This window comes from Embiotoca jacksoni, unplaced genomic scaffold (genome assembly GCF_022577435.1).
Source record: "Embiotoca jacksoni isolate LCO1_2020_lvr unplaced genomic scaffold, fEmbJac1.0.p SCAF_124, whole genome shotgun sequence".
NCBI classification, from domain to species: Eukaryota; Metazoa; Chordata; class Actinopteri; family Embiotocidae; genus Embiotoca; species Embiotoca jacksoni.
This window is the reverse complement of record NW_027185257.1, coordinates 21705-47500: the sequence shown is the minus strand read 5'-3', so window position 1 is coordinate 47500 and position 25796 is coordinate 21705. Positions and strand designations below refer to the sequence as shown.

Here is a 25796-nt window from a genome sequence, read left to right as displayed (position 1 = left end):
ATGGTAACACTACTTCTTCTGCGGTGTCCGTCAGGCCACACATACTTCTGTTTGTTAGCATGTTTGCTGCGTGATCCTTGATTTGTCATTTTCTTTGGTCTGACCCCCCCCCCCCTCCCCCCCCTCTTTTTTTCAGATCCATAACCGTTACGAAGGCAAAGACATTTCCAACCACAAGAGGAACCTGGTGATCGCTGGAGGAGTGACGCTGTCTGTCATCGTGTCCCCGGTGGTGGCTGCAGTCACCGTCGGTCAGTGAGCTCTCCAACCTGTCCTCCTCCTCCTCCTCCTCCTCCTCCTCCTCCTCCTGAGTTGTTCCATAAAGATGGAACAGCTGAGAGACAGCGAGACTGTTTGGCCTTCACCGTTGTTTCTAACTCGTTGCTGTGTGTCTTTGTGTGTCTCTGTGTGTCTGTGTCTCTCTCTGTGTCTCTCTCTGTGTCTCTGTGTGTCTCTGTGTGTCTCTGTGTGTCTGTGTCTCTCTCTGTCTCTGTGTGTCTCTCTCTGTGTGTCTGTGTCTCTCTCTGTGTCTCTGTCTCTCTGTGTCTCTGTGTCTGTGCGTCTCTCTGTGTGTCTCTGTGTGTCTCTGTGTCTCTGTGTGTCTGTGTCTCTCTCTGTCTCTGTGTGTCTCTCTCTGTGTGTCTGTGTCTCTCTCTGTGTCTCTGTGTCTCTGTGTGTCTCTCTCTGTGTGTCTGTGTCTCTCTCTGTGTCTCTGTCTCTCTGTGTCTCTGTGTGTCTGTGCGTCTCTCTGTGTGTCTGTGCGTCTCTCTGTGTGTCTCTGTGTCTCTGTGTGTCTCTGTGTCTCTCTCTGTGTCTCTGTGTCTCTGTGCGTCTCTCTGTGTCTCTCTGTGTCTCTGTGTCTCTGTGTCTCTCTCTGTGTCTCTGTGTGTCTGTGTCTCTCTCTGTGTCTCTGTGTGTCTGTGCGTCTCTCTGTGTGTCTCTGTGTCTCTGTGTGTCTCTGTGTCTCTCTCTGTGTCTCTGTGTGTCTCCCACCCTTCAGGCATCGGTGTTCCCATCATGCTTGCGTACGTCTACGGCGTGGTTCCCATCTCTCTGTGCCGTAGTGGCGGTTGTGGCGTCTCGGCGGGGAATGGAAAAGGAGTACGCATCGAGTTCGACGATGAGAACGAGCTGAACGTGGGCGGCGGGACGGCCGCCACCGGTACGTGTCCTCTGTCCTGTTCTGACGCCCACAGACACCTCGTGTTGATGTCAAACACCACAATCTGCCTTTATGTCGTCCCAGATGTGCTCTTTCACACCGAGCTGTTCTCTTATGAACCGCCAACAGACAGCTGCTTAGAAAAACACCCACAACAACATTTTCAACACGACACCGTCTTTGGTTTCTGACCCATTTTCCTCTGTTCATATATTTCCAGATGTGGTTTCATCTTGAGGATCTTTATCTTGTGTACAGATGCAACATCAGTTGCGGACACCAGGAACAACCCCAGTATAGGTGAGGGCAGCGTGGGGGGGCTGACGGGCAGCCTGAGCGCCAGCGGCAGCCACATGGACCGTCTGGGGGCCATCAGGGACAACCTGAGCGAGACCGCCTCCACCACGGCGCTGGCTGGAGCCAGCATCACCGGCAGCCTGTCCGGCAGCGCCGTGGTCAACTACCTGAACAGGTAGTGAAACAGAAACACACCCCGGTGAACGTTCTGCACGGTTTCTGCTGCACGCCTTCCATCTCCCCCTGTGGTGTCGTCAGGCTGGAGGTGCAGGCCGACGTGCAGAAGGAGCGCTGCAGTCTCAGCGGCGAGTCTGGGACCGTCAGTCTGGGAACGATCAGCGACAACGCCAGCACCAAAGCCATGGCCGGGTCCATCCTCAACGCCTACACGCCCCTGGACAGGTTCGTAGTGGTGGTGTCCTTCCACAGACCGGCGTGTCTGGGATCACATGATACAAACAACACTTCTACAGAGACGGGACTCAGGGTGGATGAGTCGGCCCCTCCAGGATTTCCAGAAGTTTTTTGGTGTTTGTTTGCGATCAAAAATGTTTGTTTTTGTAGATTTTCTCTAAAATGTTGATTTTGGAGTTTAAAGTGAGTTTTTTGTGTAAAATTGCGGGAATTAGAAAAAAAATTGCAATTTCAGAAAAACAAAATACCTTTTTTCTTTTTTTTTAATCACTAACTGATAAAGGAATAAATGTGTAATCACTTCCTGTGATAATAATCCTGCTGCACATCACAGAAATATTTGAGTTCTCATCTTTTCTATGTATTTATTCAACTTTTTGCAGAAAAATCAAAGGAATAAAAAAAACCTTCTCGCAGATATTGCTTGCTTGAATTTGCGTTAATTATAGCGATCACAAGATCCCGATTTCCCGGAGGGAGAGATAATTGTCATGACGACGTCTCCTGTTTGCTTCGTCCTGTCCTCCCAGAGACGGGAACAGTATGGAGGTCCAGGTCGACATCGAATCCAAACCCGGGAAACTGCGGCATCACAGCGGCAGCAGCAGCGTGGACGACGGCAGCCACGCCGGCCGCTGCGGCTGGACCTGCGCCTCCAACGGCTGCACCTCCTCCGAGGGCAAAGGAACCTCCGCTAAATGGGCCAAAGAGGCGTCCTGCTCGTCCTCCTCCGGCTCGGGGGGCAAAAAGAGCAAAGGCAAGCTGCGCAAGAAAGGCGGCGGAGGCACCAAGATCAACGAGACGCGGGAGGACATGGACGCTCAGCTGCTGGAGCAGCGCAGCACCAACTCCTCCGAGTTCGACTCCCCGTCGCTGAGCGGCAGCCTGCCGTCGGTGGCCGACTCCCACTGCAGCCACTTCTCTGAGTTCAGCTGCTCCGACCTGGAGAGCATGAAGACGTCCTGCAGCCACGGCTCCGGGGGGGGCGACTACCACACACGCTTCGCCACCGTCAGCCCGCTGCCGGAGGTGGAGAACGACCGCCTGGACGCCTGCCCCACCTCCTGCTCCTCCTCCTCCTCCGCCCAGGGACCAGGAGCGCCGATCCCCCCCCGCTCCCCCACCTCCACCACCTCCTCCCTGGGTCACGGCGCAGAGCTCTCCCCGCTCTGCTTCATTACTGAGGAGAACCTGAACCTGGTGTCCCCCGCTGAGCTGGATTCTCTCAGCAACACCGGAGAGCTGCTAAAAGAAACCAACAACAACCACCAAACCCAGAGCCCCACCCAAACCCAGAACCCCACCCAAACCCAGAGCCCCACCCAGACCCAGAACCCCACCCAGACCCAGAGCCCCACCCAAACCCAGAACCCCACCCAAACCCAGAGCCCCACCCAGACCCAGAACCCCACCCAGACCCAGAACCCCACCCAAACCCAGCACCCAATGCAGCACCCGACCCAAACCCAGAACCCCACCCAGACCCAGCACCAAACCCAGCACCCGACCCAAACCCAAACCCAGCACCCGACCCAGACCCAGCACCCGACCCAGACCCAGCACCCGACCCAGACCCAGAACCCGACCCAGACCCAGAACCCGACCCAGACCCAGAACCCAACCCAAACTCAGCTGCAGCCCAAGAACTCTTGTATACAGACTGATATATAACATCTCGATACCTTAAGTGCTGCACAGACACAGTTTTTCTTTAACATCTTTCCTCCACTAAACTAACAACCATAACTTTCAGTTTAACTCTTATTCCCTTCTAAAGGGGGCATCGTTGTTATTATGGGATGTACGTCCTTCATAAAAGCCTTTGAGGAAAACAGAGCTGCGTGTCCTCCGACTGTCAGAAGGCCGTGGCAGGTGTTGAAGGTTGTGAGGTGAAGCTGTGTCGAAGGGTTGAGGTTGTGACTGCTGGTGTTTCTGCTGTGAGCCGCTGACGAGCTGTCTGTCACTCTGTCAGTCTGTCACTCTGTCGGTCTGTCACTCTGTCGGTCTGTCACTCTGTCAGTCTGTCGGTCTGTCAGTCTGTCGGTCTGTCACTCTGTCGGTCTGTCACTCTGTCACTGTCAGGCTGTCACTCTGTCGGTCTGTCGGTCTGTCGGTCTGTCACTCTGTCAGTCTGTCACTCTGTCGGTCTGTCACTCTGTCACTCTGTCAGTCTGTCACTCTGTCACTCTGTCGGTCTGTCACTCTGTCACTCTGTCACTGTCGGTCTGTCACTCTGTCGGTCTGTCACTCTGTCGGTCTGTCACTCTGTCAGTCTGTCACTCTGTCACTGTCAGGCTGTCACTCTGTCGGTCTGTCAGTCTGTCGGTCTGTCACTCTGTCAGTCTGTCGGTCTGTCGGTCTGTCAGTCTGTCACCCTGTCAGTCTGTCGGTCTGTCACTCTGTCGGTCTGTCACTCTGTCAGTCTGTCACTCTGTCACTCTGTCACTCTGTCGGTCTGTCACTCTGTCGGTCTGTCACTCTGTCACTCTGTCGGTCTGTCACTCTGTCGGTCTGTCACTCTGTCGGTCTGTCACTCTGTCACTCTGTCAGTCTGTCACTCTGTCAGTCTGTCGGTCTGTCACTCTGTCAGTCTGTCACTCTGTCACTGTCAGGCTGTCACTCTGTCGGTCTGTCACTCTGTCGGTCTGTCAGTCTGTCGGTCTGTCACTCTGTCAGTCTGTCACTCTGTCACTGTCAGGCTGTCACTCTGTCGGTCTGTCACTCTGTCGGTCTGTCAGTCTGTCGGTCTGTCACTCTGTCAGTCTGTCACTCTGTCACTGTCAGTCTGTCACTCTGTCGGTCTGTCAGTCTGTCACTCTGTCACTCTGTCGGTCTGTCACTCTGTCAGTCTGTCACTCTGTCACTCTGTCAGTCTGTCACTCTGTCGGTCTGTCACTCTGTCGGTCTGTCACTCTGTCACTCTGTCAGTCTGTCACTCTGTCAGTCTGTCACTCTGTCACTCTGTCGGTCTGTCACTCTGTCGGTCTGTCACTCTGTCAGTCTGTCACTCTGTCAGTCTGTCAGTCTGTCGGTCTGTCACTCTGTCAGTCTGTCACTCTGTCACTGTCAGTCTGTCACTCTGTCGGTCTGTCAGTCTGTCACTCTGTCACTCTGTCGGTCTGTCACTCTGTCAGTCTGTCACTCTGTCGGTCTGTCACTCTGTCGGTCTGTCACTCTGTCGGTCTGTCACTCTGTCGGTCTGTCACTCTGTCGGTCTGTCACTCTGTCGGTCTGTCAGTCTGTCGGTCTGTCAGTCTGTCGGTCTGTCGGTCTGTTCCTTCAAATTAAAAGCCCGGTTAGATGTAGGCTCTACGACGTGGATGCAACGCCGTGCAGGAATGTTAAAAGTTTGATGTTTCCAGAAGTGAAGTCCAGGACTCCTGATTTCCTTCTTTTGTTTTTCCCTCAGTGTGTTAGCAACAGGGGAACCTTGTGTTCTGGTCTGTATTTATTATTCGCTCTTTCTTTTGTTTGTTTGAAACGAACCCTCCTCTGGACTCGGTGTCCTGAATCCTTTCAGCACTAAAATCTCCCGCAGCTCCTCTGAGGTTCTGTTCAGGTGGACGCGGTCCCGCTCGGTGAGCGCCGAGTGTGCGTTTTTAGTGCCGAGGTGACTTCGGAGGTCCGGCCTCGGTCCGGCCTCGGTCAGCTCTGTGGAAAGCTGGATGTGTCTGTCGGGGGAGGGGGGAGGGGGTGGGAGGACGAAGGTCCTTTTTGATTTGAGGAAAAGGTCTCTGGAAGGCCGAGATAATGCTGAAAGTCATTATAATAACATTAACCAATGGGTTGGTCAATTCTGTGAAATTGTACAAAGAAAATGTTTTTGTCCTGTTCAAAGGTTTATTCAGGCCGGTGGTTTCGTCTCACTGAGTACGAGAGCGTTGATATCTTTCTGTTAACTCATGGTGCCTTCAAGAAGCTGTTTGTTCTGTTCGTCTCCACTGTGTCTTCTAGGTCCAACGACTCACTGATAGCAGGATGTCTGTCTGATGCTCACACACACAACATACTGTGGTAGCCATGCTAAATAAAGACTTCTCAATTGCCTACCAAAGACAGCACTCAGGCTCTTGTTAAATCTTACTGTGCATCCTTCTGACCCGACCCGACCCGACCCGACCCGACCCGGATCCCACAGACGCTGCTGCTTCCTACATGCTTCACAAACGCTACGCTACTAAGTGAGGCTGCCCAGCAGCCGAGGCGCCTGCACTGTACCTGTACTTCTGACTCATCCGTGTTCTGTGATGCACAGCGGTTGATAGGGATGCTTGGGTGGGGTGGGGTGGGGTGGGGTGGGGTGGGGTGGGGTGGGCACCTTCCCTGTTCATGTGTCCCGTGGTTCCTGTTTGTGTTGCCAATCGGTGCTCAGCAGACTTGAAGTCAGATTCTTTATTTCAGAGCGTTTGCTGAAGCCCGTTTACCGCTCGGCGCTCCGCTGTACGGAGACCGCCGAGTCGGCTCCGGTGAACCTCTTCCACCGACGGGTCTGGACCGTCTGTCCCCGAGTGGACCGTCTGTCCCCGAGTGGACTCTCGGCTCGGTTCTGTGGACGAGGCTTCATGCTGCAGTCCTTCCTCCGTTCGGTTTCTCATTCTTCACCAAAAACTCCAGTTTCTTGATCCTAATTTCAACACTAGTGCCAGATATAATTTGTAATTTGTGCAGAATGGCATAAGGTATTTGTATATTTGTTTGGTAATTTGCTTTACTGTATGCGTGTAAATGCATATCACAAATAAAAAAAATATATATGAAATGTCGTCCTGTTTTTTTTAATTCAAAATCAGCACCGAGAAGAAAACGTCCATATTTTCCCAGTTTATTGAATAGCCCTCTGAATATGATACACATTTTTACAACTCTACTGAAATATACTGATAAAACCACAGCGAGGTGGAACTGGAACATGTTATTGCCTCTCGCTGCCCCGATCGTCTCCCTGAACTAAACCTGGTACATTCATGGAGAATGAACAAAAACGTGTGAAAACAAAGAATGGTTTGGATTCAGGCAAAATCTTCTGCTTTCGATTAACATTTGGTTCCTTAACACGGATAGAAGGACTTTAAATTAGCAAATAAATGACACATTTTAAACAACCGTGTAGCTAAGTGAAAATACAGTATGTTTGATTTATGATGCATAAATCCAAGCCATTTAACAATTTGATTAAAGCTACAGAATGACATAAATATACTTTCTCTTTAGGAGTATCTGCACACTCACCAAAATGTAAGTCGACCCCTAGGCTGAAATCCAAGGCACACATCTCCTAAAGATGCTGCTTCTCTCCCGGCTGTCTGAGCTGCTGTGGAGACAGATGTGCGTCGGCCGGCAGGTTCATTTGGTAAACAGATTGAAGGTTGAATGACTCTACGTCATCGTATGGAAAAGATGCAAACACCTGCCTTTAAGAGGGATTTTATGCTTCAACACAGATCTGCTAACTGCACAGAGGAATCACTCAGCAGAGCAGGTGAGCTCGTGTTTTCTTCCTACAACGTTGTCAGGAGACGTCATGCAGGTCTAAGATAACACAGTACATGTAATAATGAATCTGTTCCTTTATCTGATGGGGTTGTCCTGCAGCGGGAAAAGTCTTCATGAACTCTGACCTCTTTTGTACGTCAATGTTTAGCATGCACTGGATCGCATTTTTAGCATTTCTTTTATCAAATGATTTCAAAAACTGACTGGGTTGAAGGACCGGATCACCTGAGCTCAGGTCCGGGATCATGAGCGCGTCCTGAGGGGACACTCACCTGTCGTCTTGCATAACGTTGCACATTGGACCCTATATATCAATACAGTGAAGACAAAGGTCCACTGTGTCCTTCTGTCTGTGGTACAATGCAAATGGTTGGAGGTGGTACAAAAGTAAATCTGCATAGCAAAATGTTCTGAAGAGAAAAAAATAGATTTCTTCTAGTGTCACGCAAACATACAGCATCGTCAGCCCAGACCAGCCGCTGGATCACTCAGTTCAGTCGTATTGCTCCGGCACTTTCTGCAGCTTCCTGCCTTCGTGTGCTCGGTTCTCGTAGTGTTTTGCATAGATCCAAGAGAAGTAGTGCAGCAGCTCATGCAGCGGGGGGCGGGGCGGGGCGGGGCGGGGGGCGGGGGGGGTCAGATGTATTTGTTGGCCAGATTCTGAACATCGTTCTTGGTGAACTCTGTGCTCTCCACAGCTGAGAGACGCTCGAACAGCTGCGTCATGTGGCGCCGCTCGTCTTTGTCCAGCAGCATCAGGACCACCTGCAGACAGCAGCACACGTTGTTCACACTTCAACCAAGCTGTTACAGACCGGGAGGGAGGGAGGAAGGAAGGAAGGAAGGAAGGAAGGAAGGGAGGAAGGAGCAATAAACTTCAGATCCGGTTGTTTGAATGTAAATGCTGTCTTACCGAGAACCTGTCGGCGGTGTGCAGGTGGTTGAGGTGTTGGTAGACCAGGTTGGGGTCTCTGTCCAGCAGGTGGGAGTCCAGCGCCTGCATGATGAAACCGACCGTCTGTCCTTCCAGCTGGGTGCTCAGGAACCGGGGCAGCGTCTCCGGCGCCGTGGAGGCCAGCAGCTCGGCGCAGGCCGCCGCGTTCCCGCCGCCGCGAGCCGCGTTCAGAGACCGGCCGAAGTCGTAGGCGTTGGTCGGCCGGAGGTTCACGGAGATGTCCTGACCTCTGCAGAGGCTTTCTGACTTCTGAACGGCTGTCGCGTCCTCGTCGTCATCCACCTGAGGAAGGACACAGGTGAGCAGAGCGGCCGGGTGTCAGTCACTCATTCACATCTGAAGAACATTTTCTGTGTCTGGGATCCTTCTGTGGTTGTTTTCCTCCCTGTTGGAGATGATCCTCCATCACTAACAGCAGATTAAAAGAGGAGAAATGATTGTTTCACTGACGAACCTTTCAGCAAACTGAAACATAATGAGCACTTGAGCTTGTTTGATGCTGGATTTAGTGTTTCTCTTCCATAGTGAACCTGTGAGCCTCCAGCAGGTTCCTCTGGGATGCAGCTGGAAAAAAACAGCAACGAACTGAAAATGAAAAGTGGTTGATTTTTTTGTATGTCCATCCCCCATTAATGCTGCAGTCAGCAGTTTATTTCAGTTTTCTGCCGTCATCAGACAGTTGATAGGAGGAGAGGAGATCACACGCAACAGCCGGTCGTGTTGTTTTATCAGCAGGAAGCAGGAAGCTCACAATCACATGTAGTTTTGTAGTTTTTTGGGGTATGACATGTTACGGTCACATGATGTTCTCAAAACGTCTGAGGGGCTTCGTGTGGCCTGGAGTGACTTCAACCAACGTGACAACACGACCCAGCTGGACTCCGGGGCGGCAGCGTGAGTCATGCTCCTTCAGCGCCTCCCCGTCATGACACCTCCTGCATCATCACCACTTACGGCGCACACGTCAACCATGTGGCCGAACTCTTCCTCACCGACGTGGACGTACCTCCGTGATGGGGACCGTCTTCCGGGGTTTGGCCGGTGAAGCGCTGGCCAGCGTCTGTCTGAGCAGCACCGTGACCTCCTCCAGCTCCTTCTCAGCCTCCTGCACGTTGGGATCCTGCAGCAGCACCTCCTGCAGGTCAGAGCTGCAGGCCAGGTAGTCCTGGTGGAGGAAACACTCAGCTTTATGCCTGCAAGGAGACATTTTAGATGCACACTCACAGTTTGGGTGAACGTGAAGCTTTCACCTTGAGGCCTTTATTGGCCAGCGCTCGTCTGTAGAAGGCCTTCTTATTGGTTGGCTCCAGTCTCAGCGCTGCATCGCAGTCCTGCTTGGCCTCAGGAAACCTCTCCAGCTTCAAGTAGCACAGAGCTCTGCAAACACACGTCACTGGTGATTCTTATCGTTGTTGACGCATGACTAACAGCTATCATGAGTTTGTGACTCATCGGCTGCAGATCAGATTTGATAAAAGAGGCTGAAGGCTTGAAAAGATTCTTTTCATATTCAGCAAGAAGAGATAAGACACGACGTTTACAGCTCAGAAAGATGCTGCAGCCTCTTTTCTACGTGAATTAATAGTCAGGATTTATATTTATGGGACGCAGCAGCTGTGGAGGCAGAACAGGCTGTTTGCTCTGGTCTGAATGTACAGATCCCCCCCCCCCCCCCCCCCCCCCCCCCCCCCCACACACACACAGCAGGACCTGTCTGCACTTCCATGTGAGGTCCAGATTAGAGCTGAAAGCAGCTCTTGACTAATGACAGTTTCCTAGTTTGAATTCATCCAGACTGTTGATGCTCTCTGAGAAATATGAAGAAACAAACTGTGAAACACATGAAGAAGAAGACAAAGGGAAAGACCACAGGACTGTGTGTGTGTGTGTGTGTGTGTGTCCTCACCTGTTGGTGTAGATGGTACACTCCTCTGGCTTCATCTTAAGGCATTCAGTGTATTTCCCCAGAGCTTCCTGGTATTGACCCTTCTTCACAAAATCGTTCCCTTCTTGCTTAAAAGCTGAAAAACGGACTTCTGCTTTCCTCTCTAGAAGACAAAGTGAAGCGGTGATGAGCTCAAGTTGTTCCACTCTCCTTTCTCTGGATGTCATAAATCCACGTTGACTCTTCCTTTTAACGGACCTCCCTCCTCCTCGCTTGTGTGTTTGTTCTTTTACATGAGTGCTGCGCTGGTGTGACGGAGGATTCATCAATCTGCTGCAGAGCCTCTTCTGGGAGGAAGAACGCTGCCAGCAGCTCTATTCTTTCATTACACATTTAAAAATAGCTGCAGTGAAGTCGTGGGAGCAGAAGAACTGTACGGTCAGTGAGCGAGGTGACGCGTCCACTTCTAGAGAAACTACATCTCTGCTGTCACAACAGGAGCTCAGAGAAACAGGAAGTGAGTTCTGTTCTGTTCCTCCATGTCAGAGTCGAGCAGACGAAGCATTCACATCAAAGTAAAAGCAGACACAAGGTCCAAATACTGCATCAGCAGGGAAAGCATTATTATTACATTATTATTATGAGCAAATTCATCCAAAATAAAAGCATTAAATGTCCCTGTGAGTTGTATATTGTCACATAGAATATATTACTGACTGATCTATTAATGAAGAATAAATGAGGATGTGATGTTACATGGACTGTTTGCTGAAGACTCGACTTCTTCCAGAGAGCCGACGGATCCTGTGTGTCTCAGGACTTTTAGAAAACACACCTGCATCCCTGGCGGCCTTGTCGGCCCGGGCCTGCAGCACCTCGGCGCTGGGCGGATCCTCCCTGCGGTGCTGCTGAGCCGACAGAGGAACCAGAGGAATGTCCGGGAGCTTCTCCCTCCACTCCGGACCGTCCTGCTCGATCAGCAGCCGGGTGATCCTGCAGCAACACATCCACGGGATTAAACACAGTGCATCCGGGAAGTATTCACAGCGCTTCACTTTTTACACATTTAGTTATGTTGCAGCCTTATTCTAAAATGGATTCAATTCATTTTTTTCCTCAAAATTCTACACAATACAAAAAAATAAAGTGAATTTGTTTAAATTTTTGCAAATCTATTAAAAATAAAGAACTAAAATATAACACGTACATAAGTATTCACAGCCTTTGCTCAATACTTTGTTGAAGCACCTTTGGCAGAAATTACAGCCTCAAGTCTTTTTGAGTATGATGCTACAAGCTTAACTCCTATTTCTGGGCAGTTTCTCCCGTTCTTCTTTGCAGGACCTCTCAAGCTCCATCAGGTTGGATGAGGAGCGTCGGTGCTCAGACATCTTCAGATCTCTCCAGAGATGTTCAATCAGGTTCAAGTCTGGACTCTGGCTGGGACACTCGAGGACATTCACAGAGTTGTCCCGAAGACATTCCTTTGTTATCTTGGTTGTGTGCTTCGAGTCGTTGTCCTGTTGGAAGATGAACCTTCTCCCCAGTCTGAGGTCCAGAGCGCTCTGGAGAAGGTTTTCATCAAGGATGTCTCTGTACATTGCTGCATTCATCTTTCCCTCCATCCTGACTAGTCTCCCAGTTCCTGCCGCTGAAAAACATCCCCACAGCATGATGCTGCCACCACCATGCTTCACCGTAGAGATGGTGTTGGCCAGGTGATGAGCGGTGCCTGGTTTCCTCCAAACATGACGCTTGGCATTCAGGCCAAAGAGTTCAATCTTTGCTTCATCAGACCAGAGAATTTAGTTTCTCCTGGTCTGAGAGTCATTCAGGTTCCTTTTGGTAAACTCCAGGTGGGCTGTCATGAGCCTTTTACTGAGGAGTGGCCTCCGTCTGGCAACTCTACCATACAGGCCTGCTTGGTGGAGTGCTGCAGAGATGGTTGTCCTTCTGGAAGGTTCTCCTCTCTTCACAGAGCAACGTTGGAGCTCTGTCAGAGTGACCATCGGGTTCTTGGTCACCTCCCTGACTGAGGCCCTTCTCCCCCGATCGCTCAGTTTGGCCGGGCGGCCGACTCTAGGAAGAGTCCTGGTGGTTCCAAACTTCTTCCATTTACAGATGATGGAGGCCACTGTGCTCATTGGGACCTTCAATGCTGCAGAAATGTTTCTGTACCCTTCCCCAGATCTGAGCCTCCATACAATCCTGTCTGAGGTCTACAGACAATTCTTTGGACTTCATGTCTTGGTTTGTGCTCTGACATGTCAACTGTGGGACCTTATATAGACGGTGTGTGTCTTTCCAAATCATGTCCAATCAACTGAATTTACCAGGTGGACTCCAATCAAGTTGTAGAAACAGGATGCACCTGAGCTCAATGTTGAGTGTAATGGCAAAGGCTGTGAATACTTATGTACATGGGATTTTATCATTTTTTATTTTTCATAGATTTGCAAAAATTAAAAAAAAAAAAAAAATTCACATTATCATTATGGGGTGTGTAGAATTCTGAAGAAAATGTTTTATTTAATCCATTTTGGAATAAATCTGTAACCACAAAATGTGGAAAAAGTGAAGCGCTATGAATACTTTCCGGATGCACTGTACATTGCTGTCCACACTGGAGGGACTTTTTCTGCATTAATCTCAGTTTTCAGTTTTCTAGATATATATGAGCATGTGTTAGAGCTTTGACCCCGAGTTACTCCAGAACACAAAACAACCAGGTGAGCTCCTGTGTTGTGTAACAGAGAAAGAACAAGCCATAATTAGCCTTTAACTGGAGCTGCTTTTGCCCAGCGGCTAAATCTGGCAGCCACTAAACAGACTGCGAGTTCTCATTTGGTTTGTTGTGATGTTTTCTTCTGATTATTTTACAATGTAATTCCTGACATTTAAAATATAGAATAATTCAAAATGTGAAAGGCAGATTGAGCAATAAAATCTCCCCAACTTATTCCTGTTTCTTTTCTAGTTCACAGAATGAAAGCGTGCGTCAACCAGAATGTGATATCTTTCAAAAAGGACAATATGAATATTAAAAGTGTGTTTCTCTGCAGCCTCTCAGCTGAACTGGGATCTGAAGGCTAATACCTGTTGACGCTGTCGTGTGCTGCCTGCACGCTGATGTCTATCTGCAGGACGGTCTTGTAATCCACGTAGGCCTTTGGGTAGCGCTCCAGGGACTCATAAGCCATGGCCCGGCGCAGGAGGGGCTTGAGGGAGAACGGCTGCAGCTCCAGGGCTCTGGTGGGTATAAATAGATGTGATGAGACAGGAGCAAAGGATCAAGTCTGCTGCTCCTGAGATAGATGCTCGTGGACAACGGCGTGTGCATATGTTGGTTTAGGTGTTTCTGTGCTTGTCTATACGTCATATCTAAGAGTACAAGTCTTTTGAGTAACGTGTTCTTCAATCTAAACACAGCAAGTGTTTCAAAGCTTAACAGGGAGGTTCCTCCAAGTTATCCTGAGTTTGCTGCTTATAAAACCATGTCTAAAGAGATTAATTACAATCCCTTACAACACAGCCCGCTGGAAATCCCCTCATAAAATGACTGTGATCTGCCACTGAGGCCGCTACATGGTGAAGCTGGCCACAAAACTGGGGAGCCATGTTGGATTTTCAAAGTAAAAGCCAGTAAAAATGGTCCCACCCACAGCAAACAGCAGTGTGTGTTCCTCTGTATCCAGAGTGTGAAGTCTCACCGTGTGCAGTCCTGTATGCAGTCCTGACTGTGACCATCCTTCAGGTAGCAAGCTGCTCTGTTGGAGTACAGAATACACAGATCCTCCGGACTGTCCATCCCTGCATGGAAGGACACAGACGGCACACTTAAAACATGTCCATCATATAACGTAATAATGTCTGTGGAGCTGGAGTACAGAATATCAATAAAGCTGTCTTAAAGAGGACAGGTGTGTGTGTGGCTTTAAAAAGTTTGTTTGTGTGTTATGAATCATTTGTAATGTTCCCAGATTAGTGGCTGAATCAGACCGTTTAATGTGCACACAGAGGAGCTGCACAAACATGTTTCATCTCCACTCCACCTTTAAAGCTTTAATATGGGTGTGTTGCAATTCTCAGTTTCTGTGGTGACGAAATTAAAAAAAAAAAAAATTTTGTTTCAGCATTGGAATGACTTATAAAACCTCAATAAGCTTTCAATATAGTAAGATTTTAGTTTAAAAAAAAAAAAATTGCAAAATGATTTTAAAGCTGAATTCACACACACATTTATGTATTGAAGACTTTGAACACTTTTGTTGGGACCTAAAGTGGAAGCAGGCCTTTCTTGACCAGGACAGTATCTAACAGGATACCAGGCAGCGACGCTTCTCTCTTGGTTCCAGGAGTTTAAAACTGTTGATGAGGATCAAAGAAAAGCTTGAGAAACCACTTTTAGGACGTGTTTTCTCCTGAAAGTTCAACATGCTGTATTTGCTTTTCTGTTTCCATCTCGATCACATGTTCCTGTTCTCTACAGTACGGACAGACCAACGTTATCTGCTGCACGGCATACAGTCAGCTCAGCGTGCCACCTCATCACAAGAAATCACATGATGGATGATGACCTAGTGATGATGATGATGATGATGATGATGATGATGATGCCTCAGCAACACTTAGTGAGGATACTGTGACAGCAGATCATGTACAGAGTGACAGATCTAACCTGGAGTCTCCACATACAGACTCATCGTAAGTATATATAATATAATATCACGAGTGTATATAATATAATATCACGAGTCTTTATAATATAATATCACGAGTGTATATAATAGAATATCACAAGTCTATATAATATAATATCATGAGTGTATATAATATATCACGAGTTTATATAATATAATATCACGAGTCTTTATAATATAATATCACGAGTCTATATAATATAATATCATGAGTGTATATGATATGATATCACGAGTTTATATAATATCACGAGTCTTTATAATATAATATCACGAGTCTATATAATATAATATCACGAGTGTATATAATATAATATCACGAGTCTTTATAATATAATATCACGAGTCTATATAATATAATATCACGAGTCTATATAATATAATATCATGAGTGTATATGATATGATATCACGAGTTTATATAATATCACGAGTCTTTATAATATAATATCACGAGTCTATATAATATAATATCACGAGTCTTTATAATATAATATCACGAGTGTATATAATAGAATATCACAAGTCTATATAATATAATATCATGAGTGTATATAATATATCACGAGTTTATATAATATAATATCACGAGTCTTTATAATATAATATCACGAGTCTATATAATATAATATCATGAGTGTATATGATATGATATCACGAGTTTATATAATATCACGAGTCTTTATAATATAATATCACGAGTCTATATAATATAATGTCATGAGTGTATATAATATAATATCACGAGTCTTTATAATATAATATCACGAGTCTATATAATATAATATCACGAGTGTATATAATAGAATATCACAAGTCTATATAATATAATATCATGAGTGTATATAATATGTCACGAGTTTATATAATATAATATCACGAGTCTTTATAATATAATATCACGAGTCTATATAATATAATATCACGAGTGTATATAATATATCACGAGTTTATATCATATAATATCACGAGTCTATATAATATAATATCACGAGTGTATATAATAGAATATCACAAGTCTATATAATATAATATCATGAGTGTATATAATATGTCACGAGTTTATATAATATAATATCACGAGTCTTTATAATATAATATCACGAGTCTATATAATATAATATCACGAGTGTATATAATATATCACGAGTTTATATCATATAATATCACGAGTATATATAATATAATATCACGGGTCTATATAATATCACGAGTATATATAATATCACGAGTGTAGATAATATAATATCACGAGTCTTTATAATATAATATCACGAGTCTATATAATATAATATCATGAGTGTATATGATATGGTATCAGGAGTTTATATAATATAATATCACGAGTCTTTATAATATAATATCACGAGTCTATATAATATAATATCACGAGTCTATATAATATAATATCACGAGTGTATATAATATATCACGAGTTTATATAATATAATATCACGAGTATATATAATATAATATCACGAGTCTTTATAATATAATATCACGAGTGTATATAATATGATATCACGAGTGTATATAATAGAATATCACAAGTCTATATAATATAATATCATGAGTGTATATAATATATCACGAGTTTATATAATATAATATCACGAGTCTTTATAATATAATATCACGAGTGTATATAATATGATATCACGAGTTTATATCATATAATATCACGAGTATATATAATATGATATCACGAGTCTACATAATATAATATCACGAGTGTAGATAATATAATATCACGAGTATATATAATATAATATCACGAGTGTATATAATATAATATCACGAGTCTATATAACATATAATATCACGAGTGTATATAATATAATATCACAAGTGTATATAATATAATGTCATGAGTGTATATAATATAATATCATGTCCCTTTCTGACAGATCAGTGTCATGCTGCCTGTTTAAGTGTTTTAAATGAGTTAACATCTGATCTGAGGTCTGTTTGTCTGCATGTAATCTTTCCCAGTCGGTCGGATGGATGTCGTCCGTGTCCCGGTGAGGACATCACGGCCGTCCTCAGAGAGGACATCACCGTCCATCCATCGCTCTCTCTCTCACTTTGGTTGAGAATTGTAGCTGCAGTCCGCCAGATTCCGTTTCCCGGTGAGTGGCTGGTGGTCATGTGACTTGGACGGACCTGAGCTGAGAGGCTTATCTGGGGCTAAAACAGAACCACCGTCTCGGTACACCACCACAGCCCCACTGTGACGCATCCACCTCGGGACAAAGTCACTTTAATGCAGCAGCAAGCATCGCGATGGCGGTTGAAGTCTTTGTTTACAGACTAGAGACTGACAGATGGGAGCACTGCTTCTGATCTGGGAGGATTTCTTTCATTAGAAAGATCCAGTTTGATGCTTTGCAGTCATTAGTGGGATTCTGCAGTGACAACACAATAAATACATGGATCCCTACCTGGCTCCGGGAAAGGAGATGACCTTTGATTTACAACTACAGCGGCCAGTTAGAGCCTCCAGAGCTTTGATCTTTAAACCCCATCAAGGGATGTGAAGTGAAATATGATGATAAATGAAGTGGTGGACAAACCTCCGTGTGCTTCCTGTCCCACCGTGAGTACAAGTGTTACGTGTTCAGAGTTCACTTCTCCCCAATGTCATTTACATAAAGCAGCCGGAACTACCGGCGGCCTGAGGACATGAGCCCTACCAGGGCGAGGATGAGGGCTGCTCCACCTACCTGAGTCCGTGTAGCCCTGGATGGCCACCGAGTATTTCTCCAGCGCGTCGGCAAACTGTCCGTTTTTAAAGAGCAGGTTCCCCTGGTTCTTGAGCCGGGCCAGAGGGGGGGGCAGGGCTCCGCATGGGGCATCGAGGTTGGCCGTTTCTGCTGCATTTCCTCCGGCTGAGGAGCCTTTACCGCTCGGATCCCCCTGGACCGACGCGGTCGAGCCCCTCTTGCTGGATCCATTGGCCACCTTTTCCCGGGACTCCTGCGGGACTTTGTACTTGTCCGAGCTGCCTCCTCGGCTCCTCCGGTGTCCGTGGTGGGAGGTGCTGGACTCGCTGTGTGGACCCCCGTCCCCTCTGCCGTGGGGCTTTTTTTGAGCGTTACCCATGTCTCCCCTTTCGGCAGGAGTAGCTGAGCTCTCCTCCCCTCCCACAGGCTGGCTGGGTTGAACCGGACAAGCTGTAAGGGAGAGAGGGAGGGAGGGGAGAAGCAGAGAGCGGGAGGAGGAGGGGGAGGGGGAGGGGGACACACCCACAGGAAGGAGTCAGCGGTTACATCACAGTGGGGGAGGGTTGGCACGTATGACACAGCCACTTCAGAGAGGGAGCTCCAGGAAGCAGTCACTCTCAACACGGAGTTACGAAAGCGCTGGTGGGGGCGGGGCGGGGCGGGGCGCACACGCACACGCACACGCACACGCATTGTATTGACATACATTGCCCGGAGGGACGGGGGAGTTTCCTCTATCTGCATCTCAGTCGGTGGTAGCATGTGTGATTGAACAGGCTGATCCACTATAACCAGAGATGGTCTGTCCATCAGAGGACCGGTCAGAACCAGGCAGCGAGGAGACTCGAGCCAGCGGACAGACACTCCGGAGAGGCTGCTTCAACTGACCGCCTCCTGGACAGATCACCGCTGAGGCTTCCTGCCTGTTTCCACCTGGACACCTGCTGGGCACACATGTCCGGATGGAAGGAGCCAGACGGAAACAGCCTCGGTGACCTCACTACGTACTGAAAGATCCGTCTGTCATGACAGACTTCAATTTCAATACTGCATTTTAGGTTCAATAAATTAGAGCATAACCAGCACTGGATTTATAAGGTCAAGTCATTTACAATTTAAAAAAAATACAAATTCATGGTATGTATTGACTGTTACCGCTTCCTGCTGATAAAGAGTTTAAATATTAATATGTCTGTGATCTGATTGGTCAGATCTTACTGTGAAACTACATTTTATTTCCCCCCACCTCAGGTGTATTAATTAACTTTGTTCAGCTCTCTTCGGTTGTTAGTTTTTAACTTGAAATCAACTGTAATAAATTATGAATAAGGGCTTGTTACCGAAGACTTTTTCATTCCCATCACGTAGCTGATCTGAGGCTGACTCGGCTGAATTTGATTTGTCTTGGTGTTAAATGAAGAATAGGGAACATTCAAATCCCTTACAGATTGATTTCCACTTGTACTCTGGGAATTATAAATGGTCATTGGCTTTTCTATATTCTCTGTGTCTGCATGTGTAAATCAAGGATATTGATATTGATTTTTGGGGGGGGGGGGGTTCAGGCGGTCTCACCGGTCTGTTCTTCTTCTTTTCCATCGTCACTGTCGTCATCTTCTACCTCTTGGATGAGGATTTTTTTGCCCTTGCGTTGCTGCTCTGGTTGACATTCCTTCATCTTCTTCTCAATTTGAGACAGAAGTTGCTAAAACACAGATCATCCACACATCAGAGTTCATCAGCAGCAGGTTCTCCTCAGCAGACTCACCTCCCGATCATCCACATACTACTACAATGAATGGCTTGTGTGCAAAAGGATCAACCTCTGTTACACATCAATAACACAAAACACATTGTTAAAGAGGCACATAAACAGACACACACTGACCTCCTGCTTTTAACACAGAATGACTCAATAAACTACACTGTCCTCCATTATACAGACAAACCAGAACTGATGTTATTAATACCTTACAGCAGCTGTAATGTATTTACTAATCTCTGATCTCACACAAATACAGTGACACCTGGTGGACAAGAGGTACACTGGCACTGAACTTCAGTCCTTGTCCACCTACAGTGGCTGCAGTGTTCTGCGGTTCCTCCAGGAGCACCCGCCTCACGTCTTCAGCCGCCATCTGGAAGTCGCCCATATGATTATAAACGGTGGCACGACGTAACAGCGCTGATGATGAGACACACAATAAATACACAGATGCTATTGTATTCAAAGTCCTAAATACAAAATGTAAACTCATCCAAAAAACACAGTGGGATTAAAATTGAAAAAGAAGAAAGTACCTTTCATATTGTCTGGCTCCAGCTCGAGGACCCTCTGGCAGTCTCTCATGGCGTCAGGCCAGCGCTTCAGATGGATCTCTGCCTGCGCTCTGTTGTTGTATGCAACCACAGTCGGTTTAATGGAAACGCTCCTGTGATGGAAGGAAAAATAAAACAGGTCCTTCTTTACAGTGAGGTTAATGCACAAACACTTACAGCAGAGTGAACAGGAATGACATGAAACTGCAGAATGACAGAATCTCTTTAAGAGATGCTTGATAATAAATGAACTGACCTGCAGTAATATGCAACAGCCTCCTCAAAATCGTTTGCCCTGAAAGCTTCGTTGCCTTTGTCCTTTTCACGATTTGCCAGCAGGAGCTTCTCCGGTTGTGACAGCACTGGATGTGTTGCAGTGGAGAGCACACATGTCACACAAATACCCACAAGACATACGCATACTTCATGCTGTGCATTTACCAACAGCCAGATAGGACGGGCAGTGCGTTATACGTTACATGAGGCATCCACTGTCGTCTTGATTTTGGGATGTCCCGTGTTTAAAATGGCTGGTGGATCATTTTTGACCTCATTCCCATCTATTTTTTCACATTCTTTTTGCACATCGAACCTGGAAACAGTGAAACACTGTATGAACGGGTTAAAGGAAGATACTGAACAGAACGAGACTGTGGACTCACCATCAATCCTTTAATTGTGGATGATTGTAATGAAAGAAGCTTAGTGAAGGCCTTTTTATAAAGTAAAGCACTTAGTATGCACGGAGCCTACAGCTGCTGTCACAGAGTGTCCTGTCCTCTGAAAAAAGACCCATATGGAGACAAAAGGACTCACTTGTCCCACTCGCGATAATCACGTGGGAGAGCACATTTTGAGAGATTCCTTCTTCCTTTGGAATTCTGTGAATGAAAAGACTTCATGTCAGCGTCTGTCCTCTATATGTGCATGTGCAGGGTTACACTCAGACCTTTATTACCTGACTGAGTGGAACGAAGCAGTTGGAACCTCTTACGGGTGGCATGTTCTCCTTCACAAGGTCATCGAACACCGACTGCTGATCCAGTGAAGTTTCAGTCTCTTTGGTTTCGTCTTGCCATGTCTGTAAAGAGCAAAAAGTCCAAACAGTCATTTAACAGAGCAGGAAGTGAGGAGGACTTATAAAAAACACACTACAACATGTACCATACCTGCAACTCATCAACAATCAGGCTCCACTCGTCTCTGGAGAGGCTGGCTGCCGTGGCTACGGGGGTCTCCTTCCTGAGAGCTCGGCTCCGGGGGTCCAGTTTCTCCAAGTGACTCTCACAGAACCCGACCAGATGAGGATAGACGCCATGGTCGCCGGATCTGTTCACAAAACAGGTCATGTTGATCAGACTGACTGTATTGTGTTACGATGTTCTCTATTATTCTTTTGCTGTTGCTCATGGTTGGCACATCATTTATTGTCAATATTACATACACATTTCCCATCTGGTGAATCAGTAAAAAACATGTTCTGCCTCCTCCCACCAAGCTCAGCTCTGTGGCCTTTACCTCAGCACTCTCAACACTTTCTCCAGGTATTTCACATCTTTGCATTTTCCAATGTACTCGTAGTCCAGGTGCTCCACAGGGACCTTCCCGCTGCAGTCAGCGGTGCAGGGCTGACTTTGAAGAGAGAAAACGGCATCTGCACTCATTCCTGGAAAGAATTTCAGTTATCACGTCAAAGATGTTGTTCTATAAATGGTCGACTGTGACGATGACCAATACAGGAGATCGTTCCTGATACAGGAGATCATTCCCGATACAGGAGATCATTCCTGATACAGGAGATCATTCCTGATACAGGAGATCATTCCAGATACAGGAGATCATTCCTGATACAGGAGATCATTCCAGATACAGGAGATCATTCCAGATACAGGAGATCATTCCAGATACAGGAGCTCATTCCTGATACAGGAGATCATTCCTGATACAGGAGATCATTCCAGATACAGGAGATCAATCCAGATACAGGAGATCATTCCAGATACAGGAGATCATTCCTGATACAGGAGATCATTCCTGATACAGGAGATCATTCCAGATACAGGAGATCATTCCCGATACAGGAGATCAATCCAGATACAGGAGATCATTCCTGATACAGGAGATCATTCCAGATACAGGAGATCAATCCAGATACAGGAGATCATTCCCGATACAGGAGATCATTCCAGATACAGGAGATCATTCCTGATACAGGAGATCATTCCAGATACAGGAGATCAATCCAGATACAGGAGATCAATCCAGATACAGGAGATCATTCCAGATACAGGAGATCAATCCAGATACAGGAGATCATTCCAGATACAGGAGATCAATCCAGATACAGGAGATCATTCCTGATACAGGAGATCATTCCCGATACAGGAGATCATTCCAGATACAGGAGATCATTCCCGATACAGGAGATCATTCCCGATACAGGAGATCATTCCCGATACAGGAGATCAATCCAGATACAGGAGATCATTCCAGATACAGGAGATCATTCCTGATACAGGAGATCATTCCAGATACAGGAGATCATTCCAGATACAGGAGATAATTCCTGATACAGGAGATCATTCCAGATACAGGAGATCATTCCAGATACAGGAGATAATTCCTGATACAGGAGATCATTCCAGATACAGGGGATCATTCCCGATACAGGAGATCATTCCAGATACAGGAGATCAATCCAGATACAGGAGATCATTCCTGATACAGGAGATCATTCCAGATACAGGAGATCAATCCAGATACAGGAGATCATTCCCGATACAGGAGATCATTCCAGATACAGGAGATCATTCCTGATACAGGAGATCATTCCCGATACAGGAGATCATTCCCGATACAGGAGATCATTCCAGATACAGGAGATCATTCCCGATACAGGAGATCATTCCAGATACAGGAGATCAATCCAGATACAGGAGATCATTCCCGATACAGGAGATCATTCCAGATACAGGAGATCAATCCAGATACAGGAGATCATTCCCGATACAGGAGATCATTCCAGATACAGGAGATCATTCCAGATACAGGAGATCAATCCAGATACAGGAGATCATTCCAGATACAGGAGATCATTCCCGATACAGGAGATCATTCCCGATACAGGAGATCATTCCTGATACAGGAGATCATTTCAGATACAGGAGATCATTCCTGATACAGGAGATCATTTCAGATACAGGAGATCATTCCAGATACAGGAGATCATTCCAGATACAGGAGATCATTACTGATACAGGAGATCATTCCAGATACAGGAGATCATTCCTGATACAGGAGATCATTCCCGATACAGGAGATCATTACTGTCCACTGCAATAAGACTGTACAATAACTCACCTCTGGCCAAATCCATCACACAACAATAACACCCTTGCACTGTTGTTTAGTTTAATTTAATATTATTCTATTTTTATTTGTATATAATGTTTTTTTTTAAATCTATTTATATTTTTTACTACCTGTATTTTTTATTTGTCATTTTTATTGCTTTGCCCTGTACATGCTACTGTAGCGTAATCTATCTATCTATCTATCTATCTATCTATCTATCTATCTATCTATCTATCTATCTATCTATCTATCTATCTATCTATCTGTCTGTCTGTCTGTCTGTCTGTCTATCTATTATCTATTATCTATCTATTATCTATCTATCTATCTATCTATCTATCTATCTATCTATCTATCTATCTATCTGTCTGTCTGTCTGTCTGTCTGTCTGTCTGTCTATCTATCTATTATCTATTATCTATCTATCTATCTATCTATCTATCTATCTGTCTGTCTGTCTGTCTATCTATCTATTATCTATTATCTATCTATTATCTATCTATTATCTATCTATTATCTATCTATCATCTATTATCTATCTATTATCTACTATCTATCTATTATCTATCTATTATCTATTATCTATCTATTATCTATTATCTATCTATTATCTATCTATTATCTATCTATCATCTATTATCTATCTATTATCTATCTATTATCTATCTATTATCTATCTATTATCTATTATCTATCTATTATCTATCTATTATCTATTATCTATCTATTATCTATCTATTATCTATCTATTATCTATTATCTATCTATTATCTATCTATCATCTATCTATCATCTATTATCCATCTATTATCTATCTATTATCTATCTATCATCTATCTATCATCTATTATCTATCTATTATCTATTATCTATCTATTATCTATTATCTATCTATTATCTATCTATCTATCTATCTATCTATCTATCTATCTATCTATCTATCTATCTATCTATCTATCTATTATCTATATGTTATCTATTATATATCTATTATCTATTATCTATCTATTATCTATCTATTATCTATCTATTATCTATTATCTATCTATTATCTATCTATTATCTTTCTATTATCTATCTATTATCTATCTATTATCTATTATCTATCTATTATCTATCTATTATCTATCTATAATCTATCTATTATCTATTATTTATCTATTATCTATCTATTATCTATTATCTATCTATTATCTTTCTATTATCTATCTATTATCTATCTATTATCTATTATCTATCTATTATCTATCTATAATCTATCTATTATCTATTATTTATCTATTATCTATCTATTATCTATTATCTATCTATTATCTATCTATTATCTATCTATTATCTATCTATTGTCTATTATCTATCTATCTATCTATCTATCTATCTATCTATCTATCTATCTATTATCTATTATCTATTATCTATCTATTATCTATTATCTATCTATTATCTATCTATTATCTATTATCTATCTATTATCTATCTATTATCTATTATCTATCTATTATCTATTATCTATTATCTATCTATTATCTATTATCTATCTATTATCTATTATCTATCTATTATCTATCTATTATCTATCTATTATCTATCTATTATCTATCTATCATCTATTATCTATCTATTATCTATTATCTATCTATTATCTATCTATTATCTATCTATTATCTATTATCTATCTATTATCTATCTATTATCTATCTATTATCTATCTATCATCTATTATCTATCTATTATCTATCTATTATCTATCTATCATCTATTATCTATCTATTATCTATTATCTATCTATTATCTATTATCTATCTATTATCTATCTATTATCTATTATCTATTATCTATCTATTATCTATCTATTATCTTTCTATTATCTATCTATTATCTATCTATTATCTATTATCTATCTATTATCTATCTATAATCTATCTATTATCTATTATTTATCTATTATCTATCTATTATCTATTATCTATCTATTATCTATCTATTATCTATCTATTATCTATCTATTGTCTATTATCTATCTATCTATCTATCTATCTATCTATCTATCTATCTATCTATCTATTATCTATTATCTATTATCTATTATCTATCTATTATCTATTATCTATCTATTATCTATCTATTATCTATTATCTATTATCTATCTATTATCTATCTATTATCTATTATCTATCTATTATCTATTATCTATCTATTATCTATTATCTATCTATTATCTATTATCTATCTATTATCTATCTATTATCTATTATCTATCTATTATCTATCTATCATCTATTATCTATCTATTATCTATTATCTATCTATTATCTATCTATTATCTATCTATTATCTATTATCTATCTATTATCTATCTATTATCTATCTATTATCTATCTATCATCTATTATCTATCTATTATCTATCTATTATCTATCTATTATCTATCTATCATCTATTATCTATCTATTATCTATTATCTATCTATTATCTATTATCTATCTATTATCTAT

At 43.9% G+C, this 25796-nt stretch overlaps 2 protein-coding genes across 2 annotated transcripts in view; one reads left to right on the top strand and one right to left on the bottom strand.

Annotated features, from left to right (window-relative positions):
* Nucleotides 1-4644, top strand: part of LOC138195758 (E3 ubiquitin-protein ligase RNF19A-like) — a 13382-nt gene extending 8738 nt beyond the window's left edge. Inside the window, exons 4-8 of the mRNA XM_069145405.1 lie at nucleotides 130-251; nucleotides 1001-1162; nucleotides 1421-1634; nucleotides 1718-1861; nucleotides 2404-4644. Coding sequence (XP_069001506.1) covers nucleotides 130-251; nucleotides 1001-1162; nucleotides 1421-1634; nucleotides 1718-1861; nucleotides 2404-3544 — 1783 coding nt within the window. The 3' untranslated portion in view covers nucleotides 3545-4644. The remainder of the gene's footprint in view (nucleotides 1-129; nucleotides 252-1000; nucleotides 1163-1420; nucleotides 1635-1717; nucleotides 1862-2403) is intronic.
* A 1983-nt stretch (nucleotides 4645-6627) lies between these two features.
* On the bottom strand, nucleotides 6628-21613 carry LOC138195759 (sperm-associated antigen 1-like). Its single transcript, XM_069145406.1, has 18 exons — nucleotides 21466-21613; nucleotides 21117-21276; nucleotides 20906-21028; nucleotides 20764-20828; nucleotides 20427-20539; nucleotides 20204-20309; nucleotides 19930-20060; nucleotides 19707-19813; nucleotides 19204-19333; nucleotides 17629-18078; nucleotides 13917-14016; nucleotides 13303-13455; nucleotides 11042-11199; nucleotides 10228-10369; nucleotides 9572-9698; nucleotides 9328-9486; nucleotides 8280-8603; nucleotides 6628-8131 (listed from the first exon to the last, which is right to left on the bottom strand). Exons 1-18 carry the CDS (start codon nucleotides 21609-21611, stop codon nucleotides 8003-8005), a joined length of 2823 nt encoding a protein of 940 aa, XP_069001507.1. The 5' UTR covers nucleotides 21612-21613; the 3' UTR covers nucleotides 6628-8002.
* Nucleotides 21614-25796: the final 4183 nt, after the last annotated feature.

What these genes read in the sequence shown, in the direction of transcription:
- LOC138195759 (XM_069145406.1), bottom strand. Translation starts at nt 21,611, where the DNA reads ATGAGTGCAGATGCCGTTTTCTCTCTTCAAAGTCAGCCCTGCACCGCT. An exon ending in CCAGGGCTACACGGACTCAG is followed by an intron (nt 14,017 to 17,628) that starts GTAGGTGGAGCA and finishes CCTTCCATGCAG; the next exon opens with GGATGGACAGTCCGGAGGAT. An exon ending in AGACGGTCCCCATCACGGAG is followed by an intron (nt 8,604 to 9,327) that starts GTACGTCCACGT and finishes GTCCTTCCTCAG; the next exon opens with GTGGATGACGACGAGGACGC.